Source organism: Camelus ferus, chromosome 11, assembly GCF_009834535.1.
Source record: "Camelus ferus isolate YT-003-E chromosome 11, BCGSAC_Cfer_1.0, whole genome shotgun sequence".
Taxonomy (NCBI): domain Eukaryota; kingdom Metazoa; phylum Chordata; class Mammalia; order Artiodactyla; family Camelidae; genus Camelus; species Camelus ferus.
Window position 1 is genome coordinate 9,711,287 of NC_045706.1, and position 18,596 is coordinate 9,729,882.

Below are 18,596 nucleotides of genomic sequence, written 5' to 3' on the forward strand. Positions count from 1 at the left end.
TGACGCTGGGGAGGATAATGGAGCCCTTGATCATTTGAAGTCTGGAAATTGTCTCCTGCCAAAATTACCTCGTGAGAGGCCACTCTTTAGAATACGCTGTTCCCTCAGCCCTGCCAATGCTGCCCCCTTTGACCTTTGACCTCACAGCCCAGTGGCAGAGTGCCACCGCTTGTCCTAACCCCGCTGTGCTGCTGGGAGTCGTGGGCTCCAGAGGCAGGCAGAAAGACAGGACTGGACAGAAGGAAGGGTGGGGCAGGTGAAAGCTGGGGCCACATCAGGACACTGTCCTTGCTGGGTGGCTCCAATGCCCTGCATCCAGGATGCTTAGCCCACCCGAGTGGATGGCGAAACCCACTCTTTACCTTTTACCAGCCTGGCTCTGCTTTCCTGTTTCAGAATCGAAGCACGATGCAGCAGTTGGGACTTCTCAGTCCCACCTACGCTGGGTCCCTCCCAGAGATGGCACGCCATGAATTACCATGCTCGGTTTGTATTACGCTCTGTGTGTGTGTTCAAGGATGATACGTTTGTTTGCTCATTCACTTGCTCAGCAAAGGTTTGTGGGGAGCCTCTTCTGTGCCAAGGGCTTTTCCAGTCTCTGGAGATACTGTAGTGAGTAAAATAGTCAACTCTTTCCTTGCAGCTTTCAAAGGTGAAATAATAAATTACTTAAAACTCTGACCAATGATATGAGGGAAAGTATAGGAAACTGTGAAAGAAAATGCAGAGGCAACTTCCTTAGATGGAGTGGTTGAGACAAGCCTTGCTGAAGAGGTGACATTTAGACTGAGATCTAGGGACAGGGAAGGGTCCAGGCTGGCAAGGAATGAAGAGGGTGCTGCAAGCAGAGGGAACAGCATGTGCAAAAGGCTTGAGGTGAGAAAGTGCTTGCTGTGTCTGAGCTCAAGAGGAGCCAGGGGGCCTGGAGCACGGCTTACCCAAGAGAAAAGTGCTGTCAGGTGAGGTAAGAAAGGTAGGTGTGGGCCAGATAATGCAAAGCCTGCAGGGAGATTTTTTTAATTTGGACACACAAATTCTTTGGTACTCATCCCTTCAAAGTATGAATCCTAATTTCTCTCCCTCTAGTGCAATTTATCCTTAATGGCTAGAATGTGGTAGAAGTGGTGGTGTATAATGCTGGAAATTAGGGCAGAAAAATACACTGCTCTTCCTCTTTGCTCTCGCTTGGATCACTTGCTCTGGCAGAAACCAGCTGCTTTATCATGAGGACGCACAAGCAGTCCTATGAAGAGATCCACATGGCTGAGACCCCCCACCAGTTGCCAAGAGAGGGTGCCGTTTTGGAAACAGTTTCTCTAGTCCTGGTCAAGTCCCAGCCAAGATCTTGACATAACCTTATGAGAGAGCCTGAGTCAACCCCTCCCAACTAAGCCGCTCCTGGATTCTTGGCCCACAGAATAAACGTTTGTTGTAGGCTGCTAAATTTTGGGGGTAGTTTGTTATGCAGCAATTGATAACAAATACACTTGGTAGACCATATTAAGGAATGTAAATATTTGTAAATGGAAAGAGAAGTCATTGAAGAGTTTTGAGCAGGACAACTGCATAATCAGATTTACTGTTTAAAAGGAATCATTCTGGTTGCTGCATGAAGAATAGTTTCAAGATGACCAAAAGTAAAAGTGATAAGCCCTCCTGAGGCTGAAACAGTCAGAATGCATTTGGCTACAAGAGCCTGAAATTCCCACCTCAAACTAACTTAAAACAGTAAGGACATTTATTAGTTCCTCTTTTAAGAAACCCAGGTGTGGGGTGAGTGTTGAGGAGTGACATCAGTGGCTCACCAATATCGTCAGGACCCCAGCTCTTTTTGTCCCTGTTCTGCCTGTTTTGGAGTGTTGGCTTTGTCCCCAGATTCACTTCTTTCATGGGGGCCAGATGACTGTCAGGATTCCAGATGTCATATCTGGAAATAACAAAGTCCAGCGGAAGCAAAGTCCGCCTCTTTCTAAGTGTCTCTTCTTAGGCGTGTGGGAGGCTTTCCCGGAAGCTGTCAGCAGGCTTCCTTTCACTTATCATCGATGGGAAATTTCATCCATGCTCCTGGCTAATCGATCCTGGACAAGGTCACCGTGGATCATCATGACTGATTGGCTCAGGCTGGATCTGATGGTGGCTTGGAGTAGAATTGTGGCAAAGAGATAGAAATAAATAGATGGATTTGAGAAACCAGGAAGAGAAAGGAATTGTGTATGGTCCTTAGGTTTTTGGCATGAGGAACCAGGGTTATAAGACCATTTTCTAAGATGAGAAGCTGAGGGGAGGCAGCTCTGTGCAATGGGGGAAATAAAGAGTTTGTTTGCTATTTCTATGGGCAGGGCTCATCAGGCCCAATTTGCTAACTACCATCCTATACCTGAAGGAAGCAGTACCTTTGCTTCAAGGATGGATTCACCAATGGTAAATGTCTAGCACCACAGCAGGCTGGCTAGGGGAGTACATTCAGTGAGGAGGGCTTTCTAACTAAACCACAAATGCTGCAGCAATTTCTTTTTACTACTAAGGTTTCCTTTAATGATTTTTGTTAAAGGCATTACTTGATAACACAAATTGGGGCATGGGTTTCAGTGAGTGTCCTTGGATCATTTTCTCTGCAGTGGACACTTTCATTAGCTCTCTTGGCAGCCAGATGCATTACCTTACAACTTCCATGAATAACAAATGACATGAGCATTTGCCTCTAGGTTGTACTTTCTATTTTTAAAGCTCTTTGCCACATTAATGGATTGTTCCATAAATGTATAAAAAGCTAGAGAAAAGAAACATTCTCATCACATTTTCATACCCCGTATTATTTTAAATGCAGTTAAGACCGAAACGCTATGTGAGAACTTAGTTCGATGAAGCTTTCTGGAATCTCTACTGTTCCAGGCACTGTCCTAGGTGCTGAGGGGACAATTACAATAGTAGGGGCTCAATCAATATTGTTGACTTGTTGAATGAGTAGGCGTAGATGTACTTCGATAAGAGAGAGATAAGAAAGGCCTACGATCCATGGGAAAAAAATCACATTTTCCCTCTTTGGCAGACTTCCCTCGTTCTAGAAATGATGGCAAAAAATCACCCTGACCCTTGAGTCCTGGGATTTTAAAAGAAAACTGCCAGAGCTGAGATCTGATTGGATCTTACTGGGCGCAAATCAGATTGATTTTTCTTTCTTTCTCTCTTCCTTCCTCTCTTTCTTTCTTTCTTTCAGTGTAGTCAGTTTATAATGTTGTGTCAATTTCCAGTGTAGAGCACAGTTTTTCAGTTATACATGAACATACATATATTCATTGTTGCATTCAAGTCAGGTTTCTATGTTGGGTTGAAACATGGTCTCTACAAAGGTACAGAACCTTTAAATCAATTTGAGATTTGGGGTCCTAAGAAGCAGTTCCAAAAGCCTAAACATAAATTACAGTGACATTGAATTTGCTTGGCTGTAAGTTCCATCTTAAGTTTGCAGATCAACCAAATATATTCTACCCATCTTTTTTTAAAAGGTAAATTAAATTAAATGTCCTTAATTCATTTTTTTTTTTTTTTTTTACTATTTGAAATGAACCTGCTTATATATTTGTTTTTGTTTTTATTACCTGTTTCCTATTGAGACACTAGCCCTTAAGACAGTGCCTGGCACAGACAATGAAATTAAATATTGATTGTATGAAGGGATGAAATCCCTCTCCTGCTTTAAGTTTTCCTGATTATTCTTCTCTCCTTTTCCTGGATTTGGGTTACCCTAAATATTATGTAGCAGATTCTTCTTGTTTGGGACTTAACTGTTGGCAATGTAAATTCATACCAGACTGTAAGATCCTTGAGGTCAGGGATAAAGTCTTGTGCTTCTATTAAAGTCAGCTTCCCACGCTCAGATAAAAGGAGTTCGTAGAAACTGGCTGGTCGCTCACTCATCGCAGCCGGCCCGCGCTCCGTGTCCTCTCGCTGCTCCGCCGCTTGCCCCACCACATCTCGCCTCCTCCGCTGATCGCGGTGGAAGAAGAAATCGCTGCGCTCGTCATTGACAATGGTTCTGCCACGTGCAAAGACGACGCCCCGGGCTGTCTTCCCTTCCATTGTCGGCTGTCCCCGACACCAGGGCGTCACAGTGGGTGTGGGGCAGAAGGACAGCTACGTGGGCGATGAGGCCCAGAGCAAGTGCGGCATCCTGACTCTCAAGTACCCCGTTGAGCGTGGCATCATCACCAACTGGGACGACATGGAGAAAACCTGGCACCACACCTTCTACAACGAGCTGCGCATGGCCCCCAAGGAGCACCCTGTGCTGCTGACCGAGGTCCCCCCTGAACCCCAAGGCCAACTGTGAGAAGGATGACCCAGATCATGTTCGAGATCTTCAACACCCCGGCCATGTACGTGGCCATCCAGGCTGTGCTGTCCCTGTACGCCTCTGGCCACACCACTGGTATTGTCATGGACTCTGGGGATGGGGTCACCCACACTGTGCCCATCTACGAGGGCTATGCCCTCCCCCACGCTGTCCTGCGTCTGGACCTGGCTGGCCGGGACCTGACAGACTACCTCATGAAGATCCTCACTGAGCGTGGCTACAGCTTCACCACCACGGCCGAGCGGGAAATTGTGTGTGACATCAAGGAGAAGCTCTGCTACGTCACCCTGGACTTCGAGCAGGAGATGGCCACTGCTGCCTCCAGCTCCTCCCTGGAGAAGAGCTATGAGCTGCCCGACTGCGTCATCACCGTCGGCAACGAGCGCTTCTGGTGTCCAGAGGTGCTTTTCCAGCCCTCCTTCCTGGGTATGGAGTCACGTGGCATCCACGAAACCACCTTCAACTCCATCATGAAGTGTGATGTCCACATCCGGAAGGACCTGTACGCCAACACGGTGCTGTCTGGTGGGACCGCCATGTACCCCGGCATTGCCGACAGGATGCAGAAGGAGATCACGGCCCTGGCCCCCAGCACGATGAAGATCAAGATCATCGCTCCTCCCGAGCACAAGTACACCGTGTGGATCAGGGGCTCCATCCTGGCCTGGCTGTCCACCTTCCTGCAGATGTGGATCAGCAAGCAGGAGTACGACGAGTCGGGCCCCTCCATCGTCCACCGCAAATGCTTCTAAGCGGACTGCGGGCAGAAGCGTAGCATTTGCTGCATGAGTTAATTGAGAAGTATAAATTTTCCCTGGCAAACATACACACCTCACGCCAGCCTCGTGAAACTGGAATAAGCCTTTGAAAAGAAATTTGTCCTTGAAGCTTGTATCTGGCATCAGCACTGGATGGTAGACTTGTTGCTGATCTTGACCTTGTATTCAAGTTAGCCCTTCCCTCCGTGTATGTTTAATACCCTGTGCTTATCTTTGATTTAAACCCCTAGTTACATGCGGCTCTGTCACTTGTCAGTGGCCAAGGTGAGAACACGTTTGTGGAAGAGAAACTCATTGGCTTGATGTGAGTCCGGGAGACCCCGAGTCTCTTGGTTGTGCAGGGTATTTCCGTGTGAGAGCTGCCTGTTCCAGGGTTTCCCTCGAGGCTGCAGGAGTCCTGAACCTGTTGTCATTTCTGTCTCGCCAGCCTGACAGACTTGGGAAGGTCTGAGCCTTAGGATCCACTTTCCTTTCTTCCCTAATATTTTCCTGCCAGAACACCAAGGGTGGTTCCTTGCCTTGAGTTGGAAGACGGTTCGCATTCACACCTGTAAATTTATTCATCCTTTTAATTTATGTAAGGTTTTTGTACGCAATTCTCAATTCTTTAAGAGATGACAACAAATTTTGGCTTTCTACTGTCATGGGAGAACATCAGTCCCCAGCAACGAGTCATTGTGAGGAAATAAAAAAGGCTGCAGTTAAAAAAAAAACAACAAAAAAACGAACGGGCTGGTCAGCTGGACCAGGTGTGAGACAAGTAGACATTTAGGGAGGGCCCTTCCTCTCCGCACCAAGTCCCCAATAACAGCAGAGAGCTGTGGCTCATGGTGAGAAATGCAAGTCTTTTTTTCCAGAAGAAAATTTACCTAGCTTCGGGAGGTTACTTCGCTTAGGGGCTGTGGCACTCAGCTCTGCCTCTCTGTGGCTTTGTGTGAAACTGAGTAATGTCATAAAATTGTCAGTTGTGTGTGTGGCTTAGAACTGAAATTTGCCGTCAGTTAACACCCTCAGGAAATGCACAACCGAGTTAGACTTGTGTATTTTTAAGAAAAACCAACAACCAAAAAAAAAAGATGCAGAAATCGTTAAGTTGTAACATGTGGTCTCCACCCATTTAGGATGAGAACAGACACCGTGACAAAGAAATTGCAGGGTGGACACAGTTGGAGGCAGGAAGTAAAGACAGATTTTATCATAGCAGAATTCTGGTTGCTTTGCTCTTGAAGTTGTGTGAAAAGAATCAGGATAAATGTGACCAAAATTAAGAAGATGCTTTTGTTATTAAATATCTCTGAGGCTGTTTGGCTCACTCCATCCGCATTCAGTAAAGACAGAGCTCACATTGTCTCCAAGGAGGCATTAAGTTCAGCAGTATTTGCCATCGATGAGTGGTCCAGAGTGCAGAGTGGTTTCCAAAAGCTGGATTGTCAGCAAACTGGCAGGGTCAAAATGTGGTTTTGGGGTCCCAAGGATCTCACTCTCCAGAGAGACACCCTTTGGAGCAAGAGCCAGGATGGATTTTTACAATTACTCTGGCCATCTCGGGGAAGTTAACTTACTTTTTGAGGAGCTCAGAATACGGTCAAAATGGCTTCTGAGGTGTCTTTAAAAATTTTGAACTAATTTCAGGTTTTCAGAAGAGTCGCAAAAACAGTCCAGTGAGTTTCCATAAATCATCCAATTCTTCTAACTTCTGCATATTATGTAACTATAGTATGATCATCAGAACCATGAAATCAACATTGATTCGCTGCTGTAAACTGAAGATCTCATCTGAATCTCACCGAGCTTTCTACTAATGTCCAAGATCCCACGTTGCATTTCATTATTTCTCCTCTGTCTCCCCAAAGCTGTAGTTACTGTTCCTCAGACTTTTCTTGTCTTCACAACTTCGACACGTTTGAAGGCTCCTCATCAGCTGTTTTGTAGATTATCCCTCAATTTGGGCTTGCCTGATATTTCCCCATGATTGGAATGAGGTTATGCAGATTAGGTAAGAATCCCACAGAAGTGATGTCGTGTCCTTTTTGGGGCATCACATCATGGATTCCTGACGCCGATGCATCTTATTGCTAGTGATGTTCACCTTAATCATTGGGTTAAGATGGTGTCTGCCTGTTTTCTCCACTCTCTCTTCCTTTGTAGTTAATAAATACCTTGGGGGAGATACGATGAGGCTAAGCAAATTCTGTTTCTCCTCTAACTTTCACCCTCCAATTTTAGCATCCATGAATGTTTCTTGTCTGCAACAATCATTATGACGGAGTGTTCCTGTTATTACCGTGAAGTTTTCTATTTCCCTTTGTCCTTCTACACTTATTAATTAGAATTTTATTCTGAGGAAGAGCAGTCTTTGCTCCCCTAGGTAATTGATAAATAGAATTGTTAGTCTGGACTCAAGATATTTATTCTATTCAATGTGTCATAGTCCCACATTATTATTATTTACTTTATGCCTCAAATTGTTCCAACTCAGGTCATTAGGAGCTCCTCTGGCTTGGCTCTTCTGTTCCATCAACAAGCCCTTATCATTTTTTTGAGCAGTTCCTTATTTTCTGGTACCACATGATGTTCCTGGCTGGTATTGTACTTTCTCTGATCCAGCCCTAGAGTCACTGGGTGGCTGGGAGTGACCCTGGAGCACCAAGTCATCACCCTTTGGCCTTGAATTCAGATCCAATTTACTTAGAAATCAATGAGCCACTAGGAAACTCGATGGCACCCAAGTCTGTCAAGGTGTCCCAAAAGATACTATTAATAATGTACGCCAAGCCTGGAAGGTGGTTATGAAGGTTGGAGATCTATTTCCCATCACGGGTGGAGGAGAGAGCTTGTGGCACAGGGAGACCTGGTTTAGAGGCATCTCTGCCACCTGCTGTCTGGGACCCCACACACTTCCTATTGCCATTCCACAGAGGGACTAAGTCTGACCGAGCATGCCACTCACAGGCTTCCCGTGTGGATCAAATGAGCCACGCACAGAAATGTTTATGAACTGCAGAATGTTATAAAAAGGTGGGGTGTTAGTGTCATTGCTTCTATAAACACTTACTCATCATGATCGTGATGGAGTTAGAATGGACCTGAAAGATCATCCTTTTCAATGCCTGTGTTTTACAGGCAGAGGAGCAGAGCCCCCAACAGGTTAAATCATCTGAGCAAGGCTCCAGGGAGGTAGAACTGAGACTAGAACTCACGTCTTCCAATCCCTCGTTGTGTGTTTTCTTCATTAGACCTTCTGCTATTTAAGCATTTTTCCATCATCAAACCTGGGAGAAGCTCCCTTGATTTTCTTTTCTTTTTAATAGCTCCTTCTAAAATAGAATTCAGGTAGACTAGAGAAACAGAGTCCCAGTGTTACTTTTGAAATGCTGTTACTTTAAACTTTTCACTCATTATTCTTGGCTGTCTGGGGAGGGTGGGGCTAATTCTTTTCTGTAAGAAACATCACAAGATAAGGTATCTCTGTTCCCAGAAAACTACTATCTGAACCTAGTTCTGGGAAGAGATTCCAATTCTGCTGCTGAAAGGGACTCCTACACACTGGCAATGACTACATGATGCCAGACATCTGGATGTTTAGAAACACACCAGTGATTGCCTACGTGTTTTCTCTGTTTTTATTCTAGATGCTTGGAGTCATGGAGACTCTGAATCTAGACTCTCAGTGAAGAAAAGGGTTTCTTTTTGAAATTGTATGTCTTCTTACAACAGCTCAGAACAGGACTTTCTTTCTTTCTTTCCTGGAATATTTGTTGAGCAGGAACTTGGAACTTCAGAAATGCATGCTTTGTAAGGTCCCAATTCTCAGAACTTTCCCCACTGAAATCAGTAATGGGCACCTGCCGTAATGTGTTGTTCAGAACTCCTCTCTGCGCTGGGCAGTTTGCCTTCTCATCTCACGTGGATCTGGGAAGTTGTATGTTGTGATGTCCTGCCTCCTCTCCGGCTGCAGATGTGGATCTGTGAACAGATCTCGCTAATCTTGGATCCCATCTCTGCCCATGGTACTTGTGCAGAGCTGATCATCGTATCTGTATTTCTGGATCCAGCTCTACTTGAGCTGGACCCCAGGACTTCAGAGTTAAGTGAACCAGCAAGTCCCTTCTTGGCTTCAAAGTCTTGAGCTGGGTTTCTGTCTCTTGCAGCCACAAGGGTTCAGACTACTCCCAGGTCCTTGTCTCAGGGACGTTCCATTTTACCTGCCCATTGCAGGCAATCAGTAAATGCGTGTTGAATAAGTGAACACATAGCAAGGGTCTTCCAGTCCAAGAATGTGAGCCTGTCCCTTTGATCTCTTCTTCCAACAGCCATTTATCAGGATGCAAGAGACAAATGGAGGAGGGAACATTATTTTTGAATTATCAGTGAGCAGCGATATAACTCAAAGGACAAGAAAAAAGACAACCAAGGTATCTGAATAATTCAGACTGGATAATTAGCTGGAATGCTTAGCGCTATCAGAAATTCCACTGCTTAGGATCCCTTTGTTCAGCCAATAGTTGCAATCTGTCTCATTTCATTACATCAGATTTTTAATGAGAAGGGAAGGAGAAAAAGAAATATTTGTCAGACACCAGGCTGGGCAGCAGGGCCAGCACCGTGGGCGAGCCCTGTGCAGTCCCACTGGGTCCTGTGCTTAGAAAGGCCCTGCTCTTGGTTTAATACTTTACAGTCGCTGGCTTGAAGTTCTTCATAATTTTTAAAATATATTTTAATTGAAGTACAGTCAGTTTACAATGTTGTGTCAATTTCTGGTGTACAGCACAAAACTTCAGTCATCTAGGAACATACATATATTTGTTTTCATATTCTTTTTCACCACAAGTTACTACAAGATATTGAATATGGTTCCCTGTACTATACGCTATGAACTTGTTGTTTATCAGATTTTGTGAGAATCCTCCTATATTTCGAAATTTCGAAGAGACAGTCTGCCAGAGCTCAGTAGGTGTTCTGTGCGATTCAGTGGGTTTGTAGATGTAATTCTCGGTGGGAGAGGGCGAGCTGTGAGTCTCTCTACCCCACCATCTTGGCTCCGCCCCTTGAAGATCTTCATAATATTTGAGCAAGTTTTCCCATGGTTTCACTTTTCACAGGGCCTTGCAAATTTCTGTAGCCAGTCCTATTAATCCTCATATCAGCCCAAGGATATTGTGTCATTAACCCCATCTTTCTAGAGGGAGGACCTGGATAAACATCCAGCCCAAGGTCACCTTGCAGAGCCAGGAGTTGGACTCATGTCTGTCTAGCGTGAGGGCCTCTGAGCTTTCCTCGGCCTCCCTCTGCTCACATGCAGGTAATAAGAGAGGGTCCTACCTCCGAGGGGCCTACATCTAATCGTAGGTAAGAACCATGGGTAGCATGAGGCCAGGTGAATTCGAGGATTCTCCAAACACTGCATTTATGACTAGAAATTTCTCAAGTTCTTTTTATTCATTTGTCTGATTGATTTTTTTGAACGCCTGAAATGGGCCACGCACTTTACATGCATTTGTTCTTTCAACAAAATTCATTGAGCTCCTGATCTGTGCCAAGTCCTGTCTGAGGCTCTGAGAATAGGGTGATGAATAAAGCAGGTGAGATCTCAGCTTTTGTGGACATCACGTGTGCGTGTGTGTGTGTGTGAGGGTTGACGGGGCAGCGGGAGTTGACCATAAATAAGTTACCAAACAAACTGAATAATAAAGGACATGATAATCACAATGGAAAAAAAAGAAATCAGGATGTGTGATCGAGGTAGGGTGAGCAGGGAACCTCTCTCCAAGGACTGGATATTTAAGCTGACGTCTGAAGAATCCAGCCGTTGGGGGAACCAGCTTAAGCAGCTTCATACAGAAGCAGGGACGAGGGACAAAGACCCCGGGACTGCAGATACCCCGGCAGGCTGCGTGATCCTCACCTTAAGCTCATTTTGCAGGAGTGGAAACTGAGCTCTGGGGAGGTAAAGACATCTGCTGGTGTCGTGCTTAGTGGGAGATGAAGCATTAAATTCTATCTTCAGAGCTGATGCAGTTGGGCCCTCTGCTCTGGCATCCTTGGAGCAGTAAGATGACGAAGGAACTGATTTAGATGGTGACAGCCTTGGAGGGACAGACGTACGAGTCTGAACTGAGACCTCTCTGACCACATAAATATTTATTGCGAATCTGCATCACATTTTCCAGTGTTCTACTTTTTTTCTTTTAATCTCCCAGCATAATTTGTATGCCAGGGATCCATAAATCCTAGTGGAAGGTTGCAGTTTGATTTTGGGGTGGGCGTGGCCACAGGGTAGAGCGCATGTCCAGTAGACTACCTGTTCCTCCTCTCCTGGGTTTAGTGGCTCCTTACCTCGAATTTGGGGGTTCCGGTGCCCTGAGAGATGAGAATCTCGGCTACAACAGAATGGCCCGATGTCAGCCTGGAACCACGTGCAGTCAGTGAGATGCTCATGACACCCAGCTCTGATAAATGGGGTAGATACACTGTCATCTCAGATTTGAACCGTGTCCATGGAAAGCCCTGCCCCAGTCCCTAAGTGGATTAGAACTAGGCTGAACTAGGCTGCTGATAGGCGTGACCCTGTTTCCACATTTCATTAAAAAACCACAACCAGAGTTACATCTTGCTTCAAGTCCTGGAGAAGAAAGAAACCTTTGCATTCATTGCCTTGCCTGAAATTACTTTGGATGCATTTTAAAACCAGTCACAACTAACAGTAATTATTATTGTGGCTGTTTGAATGTAAGACATACTCACCTAAATGGTAAATATTAACAATCATCGTACAAGATATGATGATTTAGACGCTCAATATGTATTTGTGATTTAGCTAAATGCACTAAAATTTGCATTTGTGCTTGTTTCAAACCACTAATTTTAGTGTGTTATAGTTAATTATTGGGTCATATCCTTGCTTTATTGCTTTGGGCTGTAAGATTTAGTAAACAAAAGCATGAATAAAATGTAATTTCTAAAGCAGTTTGTAAAGATCCACATGTCACAAAGCTAAAGTGGATTTCTGGATATAACAACAGCTATTTTTGATAGTTTCATGAAATATTTGGTATTTTAAGTCCCAATGCTGAGTTAACGACAGCAGCCAAAGAACAGCCACTTCTGACTTTTGATGGAGCAAAAAGCAAAGGAAGATGCTCTGAAAGTCGTATACATGACTGTGTCTGGCAGTGAGCAGTTTATCTTTTCTGGTATTATTCTTGGGTGGGTATTAATGAAAATGTCCTTTACAAAATGTCAAATGTGTTTATAAATATGTGATTCAGTTTGGACTTAGGAAAGACAGAAGAGGTCTGTGGGTAGATGAACTCCCAGTTGATTATATTTGATTGGGGTGGATCAGTGGCCTGTCTTTAGGAAAAAACATTTCTTGAATTTGTGTTGTAGATGGGGTCCTCCCTACAACTCTTCTGGGGGGCATGGGGTGGGTGGATGTCCAGGAGTAAGTTTATTAATTATTCTTTTACCATCCCTCTATCCCTGCCAAATACATATCATCATGATTATTACGTATAATTAGAAGCTCTGCTTGCAGGTGGGGGCCTGGTCCATACTGAAGAAAGATGATTCAAAACACAGCCCTTAGTGAAGGTATCTGGGCTCCTGCCCTCAGTGTGATGCTGGCCAGTTTAGAAGTGATGCTTCCAGACAGGTAGCAGTCTTGTTGTTTCCCCTCCCTCCCTCTCTGGCCCTGACAACTTTTTCCTTATTCCATCTTATGTATTTAGACGCTACCCTGCTTTTATTTTGCTCCGCGTTGATCATGCTACAGTGACCTTGCAAATTATCACTCCCCACTTGACCCAAGTTTCAAGTAATTATACCCGGTTTGGCTATAGTAATGCGTGCCCAAGCCGTCTGCAAGTGCCCTGACCCGTGAGGAATGTCTCCTTGTTGATTTTCATGTATGAGAAGAGGCTCACCCCACCCCGAGCCCCTACACGGGTCATTGTGATGGTGTCGCAGACAATAGGAAATCTGAGAAAAGCGTCACCCTCTCACCTCCCAGCAGAGCCAGCGTGCACAGGAGAGCTCTGAAACTGGACCGTTCTGCTGAGCTGCCCAATTAGCCACTAAAGGAGGCCAACTGGCAATAGCAACAAACTGGGTCAAAAATAATATTCTTGCGTATTTCTTAAGTTCCTTTCCCGGAGAAATGGAGGGGGGATGTGCAGTAAAAAATGAGGCGTCTTTTCATGAGTGGGTAAAACCATACCTGCCCTAACTGTACAGGCTGTGAAAGATGCTGGGCTCAGCAAAACCTGGTCACAACTCCAGAATGACTCCGGGCTCCGTGCCTTTGTAGAATGTCCCAGTTCATTCTCTGCAGTTAATCCCAGACTGACTCTGAGTTATGCCCAGAGTGACTCTTTCCCACGGACTCTGCTGGTATCGGGGGAGTCCTGGATCCGCCGCCCGGCGTCAGATCAAGGTCCCCCCGTGGTGTTGGCGTGTACACCAGTACCCACCTGCTTTCGGCTCCAAAGACAACAGTTTTCTCTGACTCCTTTGTATTCCTTTTGCCTTACAAGTTAATGTTCAGGCGGGGACATGGTGGGGGAAGGAGCATCCTCACTCCAGGCAACGGAGGGGTTTGAGTTTCTGGGTCAGCGGATAACGACTTCCCTTTGCCATTCCTGGCAGGCCGCCTTTGGTGGAGGCTGCCTTAGCACTGACATGTTTGGTAACTTGAGGAAGGGATGGAGCAATCCGTTATCTGCTTCGATATCGCTTAGCTAGCCTCGTGCCCGGAGTGGCCATCTTGAATTGATTGCTCCAGCGACACAAGTCAGAGGCGAACTCCGTGCCAATCCTGCCTGCCAGCAGATGGCTCCAAATTAGGTCATTGTTTTGACAGTTGCACAAAAGAACCCCAAACAGCCTGAACAAACCCTTACACATGTTGGATCACCCAGAACAGTTGTGACATGAAAAATGAACCTGGACCAAAACACTGGGAAGTGTGAAACACCACTGAGGGCTTCTCTCTGACTCCTCACATCCAGGGAAACCCTGAGCGAGGCTGGAGAAGATTGCTCTGGTTCCCCTCCCAGCCTCCTCCAGCTCTGGGTGTTGGAACTGCTTGGGTGGCAGTGATGATCTGATTAGGGGAGGACAATTATGTCAAACCTCAGTGATTGCAAGCTCCATTGAGAAGCATCTTGGCAGCCTGGACGCTGAGATTCTTGGAACACTGTATTTTTCACCAGTTCCAAAAGTGTACATGTAGCAAGTCATGTGACCCTAAAGTAACACTGGAAATTCATAGAATTGGAGCATCCACTGGGACCACTTATCATTTAAGTTGGGAAATTGGGCCGGCATATGGCTTTCTGAGCTCTTTGCGGGGACAACCACTGTGTCTTGGCTTCTAGAATCTGCATTCCTTGACGGCAGCACTTGAATCCTTAGCACTGACCCAGCTTAACCTGGTCACTCAAGCTTGCACCTGAAGAAGGGACGTTTCCCTGTTTTAGATCTGTGTGCCCCTCAGAACTGGGGTCAAAAGTGATCACACGTTTCCCTTTTTCTTCTTGAGGTGTTAGAAAGAGCACTTGGTTAGATGTATGTTTTCTTCTCTTATGTCTTAGTTCTGGAAACTCATGAAGGCAAGAAATGTGGCCTGTGTTTGTATTGACTTCTTACACCTTCCATAACAAAGTGTCACAAACTGGATGGCTAACACAACAGAAATTTACCCACAGCTCAGGAGAGAAGAAGTCTGAGATCAAGGTGTTGGCAGAGCTGGTTCCTTCTTGGGGGCTCTGAACAGAGGGAGAATCTGTTCCATGCCTCCCTCCTGGTGGCTGCCAGAAATCCTTGGTGTTCCTTGGCTTGTAGCAGCCTAAATCCAATCTTTGCCTCCATCTTCACATGGCGATTTCTCTGTGTGCCTCTGTGTCCAAGTATCTTTCTTCCTGTAAGGACACCAGTCACTGGCTCAGATGACCATTTTCCCCCATATGACCTCACCTTAACTTGTTATCTCTGCAAAGACCCTGTTTCCAAATAAGGTCACATTCACAGGTAACAGGGTTAGGACTTGAAGATGTCTTCTTGGAGGACACATTCGGTCCACTGCAGAGTTTAACTCCCAAGTGCATCCCCAGTGCCTGCCACCTCTTGCTATCTGTAGGCTTTTGGCAGCTGACGGAATTCCTGGACTGGAGTTCCCTCATCCATGGAATGAGAACCCTGAACTAGACCATCTCCAATGTCGTGCTCCCTGCCTGTATGCCCCTGTCGGTGGGTGTTCCTGTGTATGCTGGAGGGCATCTTTATCTGGGTAGGGGTAAATATCAACCCAGGAGGGACCTGAATTTTAAATGTGAAGTTCAAGGTCTCTCAATAGTTAACTCCTCAGCTGGGCAGTATTGGTGAAGTGAGTCTTAAAATGAATACCATTCAAGCACTAGGCATTCATGGAATTTTGTTAGAGGCATTCATGGCACAACATTTTATGGGCCAGTATACAAACATTTTCATTCCCCCTCGCCTTGGAGTGGAGGGCTTATAGAAAAATCCCATGATTTCCAAAAGACGTACTAGGGGAATGCATGGAGGTCTTCCAGCTCTCAGGTGTGCTGGGGCACAGGACTTGGCCTTGCTCATGTGCCCGGCGAGGAAGTCGAACTGAAAATTCTTAACAAAGGCTAAATGAACCCCAGAGGTGCCTCTGGGTCACTGCAGGTTCCCTGAAGGGCTTCTCTGCATTTTCCACTCTGCACAGTGATGTTTGTTTCATCACTTTAGCTTTTTTCTTATTCCCCTTATAGCCCAGGGGTTGTGAAGCCCCATCTAAAATCTCTTAAAATGACTTCCTCTTCTGCAGTGCCTTCCCATCTCTGCTCCCCTCACCAGCGCATTCTTTATCACGGTGCTTCATTCATCCTAGGAGCTATGACACATGAACCAGGCTCGCTGCTCAGAGATGACCGTAACACAGACACTTTCTTCCCGGAGCTCATAGTGGGATGTTAGAACGCATAGCTAAGTGCAAAGGTGGAGACGGGTCCAGGTAGTTATGGGAGCTCAGAAGACCTGCACCTAAGCCAGCCCAGGGCCAGGAAGACTTTTGGGAGGAGACAGATGATTCAAGGGGCTAGGGGAGTCATCCAGTTTCCTTAGGATGGTGAGGTCTTCCAACCCGAGGGAGAGATGCGCAGACAAGAGGCAGGAACGGCGAGCTGAGCGTGGTGTGTGGCTTGTTGTCGGAGTGCAACTCCTCTGCTCAGAATTCATGGTTAACGAACCTTAGGGACAGCAGCAAAATTTATCTTCTTCCCACGGCACCTCCATCAGATTAAACTTTGTCTTTGAGCTGATTGTAAAGAGGAGGCGAGGCTAGCTCCCAGCCCTGGTGTGATTTACCGGTAACTCTCCCAAGTGGTGTATAGCATGAAAGAGGTGAACGTGTGTTTGGTGATTCATCTTTCTCGATCTGCAGACACTGGACGAATAGTGCGGGTTTGCTTCTGAGCATTATCTTGGGGCAGGTTGGAGGGGCAGCGCGGACCTAGAGTGGCACCCTGATGGTGCACTGACTTGAAATAGAGACAGCCCATGGTGGAGGTCAGGGAAACCTTATAATCCTCCACCAATTAAGACTCTGCTCAAGGCCTTTGTCTGCTTAGTGAGCCTGTGGGGGTCAAGCCTGTCCTTGACCCCATCTCCCAGGCAGTTAATCCCATCTGGCCAGACGCCTCGCCTCCCTGGAAGAAACTTCAACTATTCTGGAAGGTTCTGCTCACCCCAGGCACCCTCTGTGAATCCCTCCAAAGCCCTCCGGGAGAAGTTAATGAGCACACGCTGTGATGGATGGTCTTTTGGTATTTTGTTCATAATAATAATATCTTACCATTGACAAAGCTGGGCAGAACTTGTGCTTGACATAACTACGGTGAGTCTGCACATTTTCTCATATAATCTGCCTGTGATGCTCATGAGCGTGAACCCCTCACTTCTCCCACTGCGGGGAGCATACTTGCTGATGGCTTAGCTGCTGTGCTCTGAGCCCACCACGGCGTCTCGGTTGCTGCTCCCAGCCTGTGGCTGAGTTTGGCAGGAATTCAGACTGAGCGGTGTGGCTCTCCTCCAGTGAACGACGTTGACTGCAGGGGGCCCCATCAGTTTACCAGGACTTTCTTAGAACTAACTGCACAACAGGCTAAGACTCTTTCCGTCCCTGTCTCCTCCACAACCAGGTCTTTCTGGCCCCAGCATCTGCTCTTTACTCTGCCATGTGGCCTTGCCCCTCCCTTGGGACATGTCTTTTTTTGGAGAGCAATTCCTGTGTTTTATCTGTTTTCTCGCCAGACTCCATGCCTTGGGGGGACGTTGTCATCTTCAGAAGCCTCATTCCTAGCTCGGTGCCCTACAGAGTAGGTGACTCATAATTGCTTGCTGAATGAACGCATCCTAACAGTGATTCACTCAGGTATTTCTGACCTCACCTCCTCCAGGAAGCCTTGCTTTTTCCCCTCCTAGCCCACAGCGACTGCTCTGTCTCAGACCCTGCCTGCTGTCCTTGGGATCCTCATCACCCAGGACTTCACTGGTCTCTAACAGCCTCTGTCTCTTCTCAGGTCTCCAGACAGAGCGGAGCTGTTCTTTAAAGGCAGGGATGGTGTCGGTCTGCTTCTTCAGGGTCCTCACACACCCAACAGTTGGGTATTTGTCTAGCAGACATTTGATAAATACTTTAAAAAAAGTAATTATTTTTTTTTAGATTTTTTAAATGTCATCTATTTATTTATGATTATATTATTTAACTATTTTATTTTGGCAGGGGGAGGGGAGGTAATTGGGTTTGTTTAGTTTTATAGGAGGTACTGGGGATTGAAACAAAGACCTTGTGCATGCTAAGCCTGTGCTCTACCATTTGCACTATGCCCTCCCCACAGTTTATTTTTTTATTGAAGTATATTCAGTTTACAATGTTATATTAATTTCTGGTGTATAACATAGTGATTCAGTTATATATATATATATATTCCTTTTCATGTTCTTTTTCATTACAAGATATTGAATATGGTTCCCTGTGCCGTACGGAAGAAACTTATTGTACGTAGTAGTTTGTATTTGCAAATCCCAAACTCCCAATTTAGCCCTCTACCCTCCTCTTTCCTCCCTGGTAACCATAAGTTTGTTTTCTATGTCTGTGTCTGTTTCTGTTTTGTCAATAAGTTCATCTGTGTCATTTTTTTAGATTCCACATATAAGTGATATCATATGGTATTTTTCTTTCCCTTTTTCCTCTACTTCACTTAGAATGACGATCTCCAGGTCCATCCATGTTGCTGCAAATGGCATTATTTCATTCTTTTTTTATGGCTGAGTAGTATTCCATTATATAAGTATACCACAACCTCTTATCCAGTCATCTGTCGATGGACATTTAGGTTGCTTCCACATCTTGGCTATTGTAAATAGTGCTGCTGTGAACACTGGGGTGCATGTGT

The 18,596-nt window shown here is 45.8% G+C and overlaps 1 protein-coding gene and 1 long non-coding RNA gene across 3 annotated transcripts in view; both read left to right on the forward strand.

The window, feature by feature from the left end:
* The window catches only part of LOC116666964, a 300,767-nt gene that overhangs the window by 65,185 nt on the left and 216,986 nt on the right, over positions 1-18,596 (forward strand). The gene's annotated exons all lie outside the window — the stretch shown is intronic.
* Positions 3,878-5,840, forward strand: LOC102516333 (actin, clone 302). Its single transcript, XM_014566228.2, is given in 3 exon segments — positions 3,878-4,300; positions 4,302-4,334; positions 4,336-5,840. Coding segments are annotated over 3 exon segments (1,074 nt in total). The 5' UTR covers positions 3,878-4,030; the 3' UTR covers positions 5,107-5,840.